This window comes from Genypterus blacodes, unplaced genomic scaffold, assembly GCF_046128005.1.
Source record: "Genypterus blacodes isolate CSIRO-AG114 ecotype Tasmania unplaced genomic scaffold, CSIRO-AGI_Gbla_v1 ptg000360l_1, whole genome shotgun sequence".
NCBI lineage: Eukaryota > Metazoa > Chordata > Actinopteri > Ophidiiformes > Ophidiidae > Genypterus > Genypterus blacodes.
In genome coordinates this window covers 2,501-8,681 of record NW_027467143.1, presented here as the reverse complement: position 1 = coordinate 8,681, position 6,181 = coordinate 2,501, and the positions used below count along the sequence as shown (strand labels likewise).

Below are 6,181 nucleotides of genomic sequence, written 5' to 3'. Positions count from 1 at the left end.
AACTTTTCTGTTGTTTTTGTCTGTAAATATAATAAAATGTGTAAATATAATAAGATTATAAATATGTTCTCAAATTCTCAAAAGCTGATTAATAATTTTGCTCTGGGTTTAGTTGAGCCTCTGAGTTCAGTCTGAGGCTGGACCCTCCTCAGACTCTGCTGCCATCTAGTGGCAACAACAAGGTTACAACAGGATGGCCTCGTGAACACACACACACACACAATTAGTTGACTTTCTGCTCAGTTTGTCGTGATTAAAGTGTGTGTGTGTGTGTGTGTGTGTGTGTGTGTAAATCGATTAATCATTTATAATGTATAATATTTATGATTAGTTAATAAATTCTTCCTCTTCTTCGTGATGAACTGTGGCTCTTCTTCATTAAATGGAACCTTTTGCTTCATCCCATCACATCTCCTCATCCTCCTCATCAGGTGCATGGCGCCGTCTGCTGGCCAAACTGGGGACAGCAACACTTCTGTCCAAACTGATTCACACGAAGTTAACAAAGTTTATTTTATTTATTCAGTGTTTCATACAAACTAGAGGAGCAAACTCAAGCTCAACCATCTAACAGGTCAGAGCTGGAGCGGTGTGTGTGTGCTGGTCTCTGCTGGGGCTCAACTGGTGGCTCTGGGAGCAGATATCTGACCGCCCAGTGCAGGAGAACATCTGGAACTCTGAATCTGCTGAAGTCCTGCAGGTTCTGTCCCGTGACCTGGAAGGAGGAAGAGATCGCGGTGCCGTTGCTATGGATACTGGGGGTCTGACTGCTGCCCCCCTCAGACCCCGAGGTCTCAAAGAGCCAGGACGGGGGGCTCTCACCGACCCCGGCCTCCTCTTCCTCCGGCGCCGGGTCGCATCTCTTCCTCTTGGCCTTCCCGCTCCTCTTCACCTGGACCCCCGGGGCCTGGTGGTCTCCATCTGAAGCTGGGAGATGTGGTGGCGTCTGGTCTGCGTCTGTGGCAGCAGAGCAGCTTGAAGCTTCAGGAGGGTGGGCTGAGGTGGAGGGGGGACAGGGGTGAGGTCTCTGGTAGGGAGGGAGGAAGCTGAGCTCTCTGCTGGGCTCAGACGTCTGCAGCGCCGCAGGTCGGTCCTCTCTGATCTGTGTGCTGGTTAAGACGGCGACACACGGCTGAGCCCCGACTGAGGGAGTGAGAGGAAAGGGAGGAGAGCCGGCAGGAGACAAGGAGCTGCTGACGCTGTCACACGGGGGACGGAACATGTCCCACGGGTTGGACAGATGTGTGCTGTCACTACTGATCATCCCTGCCACCGTGTCCCCATGGAGGACGCTGTCCTCATGGGGGACGCTGTCCCCGGGCCCAGGCCAGCTCTCATGGCTGTGAGGAGCACTGAGAACATCTGGAGCCCTTATTCCCTGGGGGGTCCTAGTATGCTGGAGTCCCTCAGGTGTCTCCTCTTCTTCTTCTTCTTCTGGCATGAGGACAAACCTCACAGGGATGCTGAGGGGCTCCTCCTCCTTATATCTGACCCGGTCCAGGTCCCAGCCCGTGGCAGCGCAGGGGTCCCTGGGGGGCCCAAGGGATCCCAGCAGCTTCTGGACCTCCTGCAGCAGCTCCTCCACACATTCGTGCTCCCAGACACCGAGCAGCTCCGACAGATCGGACTCGTCCTGGCTCAGCTGCGAGCCGAGCCCCTGAGCCAACTGGGCCTTCCAGGTCTGACTGATCTTGTGGCGGACGGAGGGCAGGCTGGTGCAGTGTGGGGTCTGGACCTGGTCCGGGCCGGCCGGTTTTGTCACCAGCTGCTCCACAGACAGGAGGAACCGGCATCTGTTCAGTTCCGCGTCCATGTGGAACCGCGTGCGGTACCGCGTGATGACCACGATGACGTTGTCCAGTCCGGTGACACGCTCCCGCTCCTCCTCCTCCTGGAGCCGCTCCCAGGCCGCTGCGGTCAGCACGGCGGGGATCTGGACCGAGCCGTCGGACAGGAAGAGAAGCCCCGCGGGCCCCTGGGAGCCCCCGGCCTGGGACTCACTCACGGAACCCACGCCGGTGACGTAGGCCGTCAGCCGGCCCGTGCATTCCGCCTTCTCGTCGTCGTGGTTCAGGATCAGAGTCTCTATCCACGGAACCTGCGTGTTCCGAACCGGCCGATACATGTCTGCGGTTTCAAAACACAGGGTGCAGCTCCGATTGAGCTCCGACCGGAAACCAGTGACTTTCAAGAGTTCCTCTGCCGAGAGACGAGCCAATGTTCCGGGTGAATGTGTGACTCTGTCTGTCTGCCTGTCTGCCTGTCTGCCTGTCCTGTCTGTCTGCCTGTCTGCCTGTCTGCCTGTCTGTCTGTCTGTCTGTCTGTCTGTCTGTCTGTCTGTCTGAACGAACGACATGTTTCTCTATGGTACAGTAAGTTAGTCGACTTGGGTTTTGGCGGACATGTTTAGCTGCGACACACCGCGTTTCCTTACTTAATATATTGACTAAATAACACAGCGGATCATCAGCCCGTTAGCTTGTTTAGGCTTTAGTGGAAGTGACATGTTTGTTTGTTTGTTTGTTTGTTTGCGTGTTTATGTGTCTGTTTGTTTGGATGCGTCACAACACAGGAAAAGAAATCGAGACCGTCTTCAAAATAAAAGCATAAACAGAGCCGCTTCTGTAGCCACGAAGAGGAGCAGGGTGACGTCACTTATGATCTCAGCTTAATCAACTCGATATTTGATCTGTGCTCCTGGTTTACTGATATACTGATACTGATTCATTAATAAGTACTAGGGGGAGGCAGTGGCTCAGTGGGTAGTGCTTCCGCTTGGGAACCGGAGGGTCGCCGTTTCGGGCCCCTGCCGAGGTGCCCCTGAGCAAGGCACCGAACCCTCAATTGCTCCCCTCTCTGCCACCGAAGGGTGGTACTGTAATGTAATGTAAGTCGCTTTGGATAAAAGCGTCTGCCAAATGATCGTAATGTAATGTACTAAAGACACACCAGAGGACATTAAGAGACAGAGACATCAAGACAAGCTAAACATGTAAATGTGAGTAATGTGTTAGGTTATGTGTGCAGGTCTTCAGAGGGAAGTCCAGCATGGAGGCCTTAGTGCGGCCTCAGGGACAGGAACCAGTTCATCAGCATCAGGAGCTGAGCCAAGATGAGCTGAGCCTAGACGAGGATCCTGTTAGTCTGGTTCTCTGTCAGCTAGATACCGTTAACTGGTTTAGAGCTTAGCTGTTTGGGATCGTGTTTGTGTTTGTATGGTATTTATGCCTGTCTGCCTGCCTGCCTGTCTGTCGGTCTTCTGTGGTGATTTTACTTTGAAATTTGTTCCAGAGTATTTCCATGGGCACTGAAGCTGCATTCAGGTTCGGGATGAATTATAGGAATCTCCATAGATCCAATAGCTTCTCTGGTTAAAATATATCTTCGTGTCACTCGTTTGAAGATTTTACACGCAGTCATCCAATCTTGGCTCCTGCAGTTACGCTCCTCCTTTTACTTCAACAAAAGCAAACATTTCCTTGTCATATTCAGCAGGCAGGAGCCCTCTTCTCCCTCCGGCCTTTTTTCCCGTGGCCCTGAATGCAGCAGCATACATGCCTGGGCTGTTCTGACTCGCTGAGCCTAAGTGAGGGACTGAGAGTGCCTGAAGGAGCAGCAACGCCCTGCTCAGCCTAAACTCAAGGTAAGGAACATGGACATAAAGACTCAAACTGAGCTTTAACTAAAGTTTATCCGCCAAAAACAAAGAAGAAGAACCCTGACGTGTGTTAGCCTAGCTTGTTGTTTTCTGTATTCATGCTAACTGAGTGTAATAAAGTGTTTACGGAAGTATCGATCCTGATCAGATATCAGATACTGGTCCTGTAGGAGCTGTGGTTAGCTGCTAGCCGAGCCAGACGTCATTGGGAAATGTGTTCATTCTGCGTCTCTGTGGGTTTATGTTCATGTTTATGTTCACGTAACAACATGAAGACAACCACATGAGTCATCTCTGCGTGTTTACAAAAGATCCGGCAGAGAAGAGATTCAATAAGAGAATCATAATCAAATCTGCACTTTAATATTCGGACAGCTCGCTGCTGCCCCGTGTGGTGTGTTTGGGTTAGAACATCTGTAAATATGTCTTCAGTCGAAGCACTGCAACAACGTTTGTCAACGTGTGTGTGTGTGTGTGTGTGTGTGTGTGTGTGTGTGTGTGTGTTTGTGCATCTGTGTGTCTGTGTGTCTGTGTGTGTGCTCAGCTATGCCTGATTCAGACGGGAGTGCTCCTGGTTCCAAGGTTTCGGACCCGCAGCATTCTAAGAAGCTCCTCAGGGTCCTTCGCTCCTTCTGGCAGGAGCAAAGCTTCCATGATGCTCTGCTGGTGGTGGATGGAGAAGAACTTCCCATCCAGAAGAACATCCTGGCTGCAGCCAGTCCTTACATCAGGTCAGAGAGCAAGGCAGTAAGGGTTTGACCCTCAGCTGCCCATGAGCAGGGCAGCGTCCTGACTCATACTCATCCTCTGGTTGTTGTTACGACAGGACCAAGCTGAACTACAATCCTCCAAAGGGAGACGGGTCCACCTACAGGATCGAGCTGCAGGGCGTCTCCATGGCCATCATGAAAGAGATCCTGGACTACATCTTCAGCGGTGAAGTGAGTACAGAGGGTTTGACCTTCAGGAGCGTTTGCTTCCTTCACTCAAGCATCATCATAGTAATGTATATGTAAGTGTGTGTCTTCACGTGGTCCGTCACACACAGATACGTCTGAGTGAAGAGACCATCCAGGACATGGTGCAGGCGTCTGACCTGCTCCTCATGACCGACCTCAAGTCCCTCTGCTGTGAGTTCTTGGAGAGCTGCATCACAGCAGAGAACTGCATGGGTATCCGCCTCTTCTCCCTGCACTACTGCCTCTACCACGTCCACCACGCCGCCACAGAGCACCTGCAGACGCACTTCAGAGACGTGGTGCTCACAGACGAGTTCAAGGAGATGCCGTCAGACCGGCTGGTGGAGGTGCTGAGCATGGAGAAGCTGAATGTGGGGAACGAGAAGCACGTGCTGGAGGCGGTGGTGCGCTGGCTGGCTCATGACCTGGAGGACCGCAGGGTAGGTGAAGGTCACACACACACACAGCCTGCAAGCTTGGGATTTAGAGTTATTGGAACTCAGTCACGACTCCTCCTCCCCCCAGGTCCACATGAAGGAGGTGATGTCTGCAGTCTGGCTGCAGGGCCTGGATCTGGCCTATCTGAGGGAGCAGGTAACATCACAGTCCATCTGCAGGTTCTAGGATTGACAGCTGTGACTCTCTCTGCCCAGTATCTGACCTCATTGTGTGCTGCGTCTGATCCATCAGGCCCTGGGGGAGCCGCTGATGAGGGAAGTCATCCGAGATTACTGCCAGTCAGTGCTGGGGGGCGATCAGCTGCAGGGCGAAGCTTTGTTGGCTGCGTTTAAACCTCGTGGTTACTCTGAGTGCATCATCATCGCTGGAGGAGAGGACCGCAAGTGAGTGGTTCTCCTTTCACCTCAGTGATATTATTATACTGCACACTTTGGAGTTTGATCTGCTGTGAGGATCTAAACCTTTCAGAGGCTCCTCCCCCCTCAGAGGCACAATCACAACCTAATGAAACAAGCAAACATCTACACATCTGAATGAGTAGAGCTGGGGTCTCTACAGTTAGGACTAACCCAGACCAGGAGAACATGATCCAGGACTAACATAGACCAGGAGAACATGATCCAGGACTAACCCAGACCAGGAGAACATGATCTAGGACTCACCCAGACCAGGAGAACATGATCCAGGACTAACCCAGACCAGGAGAACATGATCTAGGACTAACCCAGACCAGGAGAACATGATCTAGGACTAACCCAGACCAGGAGAACATGATCCCAGCTCAAACATCATGGCTGCACTCCAATCATCACCCTTAGATTGGATCTTCTGACCTTCTCCATTCTGTTGGAACAGCAGCTGATCTCAGTCCCTTTGTGATGGGGATGAACTTTTGTTTTTGATGGAGAATGTTTCAGAGTGAGGTGTGAAGTTGACCCAGATCTCACATCCTGTGTGGTTTGACTGTTTCCTCCTGAACAGAAGCAGGAAGCCCACAGCGGCCACACGCTGCATGTGTCCGCTCTACGACGCCAACAGACAGATGTGGATCGAGCTCCAGCCGATGGGCGTGGCCCGCCTGGGTCACGGCGTGGTGGCTGCCGGT

At 52.4% G+C, this 6,181-nt stretch overlaps 2 protein-coding genes across 2 annotated transcripts in view; one reads left to right on the top strand and one right to left on the bottom strand.

Moving 5' to 3' along the window:
- Positions 1-501: 501 nt before the first annotated feature.
- acd (ACD shelterin complex subunit and telomerase recruitment factor) lies at positions 502-2,265 on the bottom strand. The gene has a single exon (XM_076138326.1). The coding sequence runs from the start codon at positions 2,123-2,125 to the stop codon at positions 560-562; it is 1,566 nt and encodes a 521-aa protein (XP_075994441.1). The 5' UTR covers positions 2,126-2,265; the 3' UTR covers positions 502-559.
- The window catches only part of gan (gigaxonin), a gene marked incomplete at its 3' end in the record, with an annotated part of 5,379 nt that continues 1,396 nt past the window's right edge, over positions 2,199-6,181 (top strand). The window contains exons 1-8 of the mRNA XM_076138325.1: positions 2,199-2,226; positions 3,493-3,643; positions 4,203-4,389; positions 4,485-4,599; positions 4,707-5,057; positions 5,143-5,211; positions 5,308-5,459; positions 6,058-6,179. Of these exons, the coding sequence (XP_075994440.1) occupies positions 4,205-4,389; positions 4,485-4,599; positions 4,707-5,057; positions 5,143-5,211; positions 5,308-5,459; positions 6,058-6,179 (994 nt within the window). The remainder of the gene's footprint in view (positions 2,227-3,492; positions 3,644-4,202; positions 4,390-4,484; positions 4,600-4,706; positions 5,058-5,142; positions 5,212-5,307; positions 5,460-6,057; positions 6,180-6,181) is intronic.

Bases quoted from the DNA above. Each gene is read 5' to 3' on its own strand.
- acd (XM_076138326.1), bottom strand. From the start codon at position 2,125: ATGTATCGGCCGGTTCGGAACACGCAGGTTCCGTGGATAGAGACTCTG.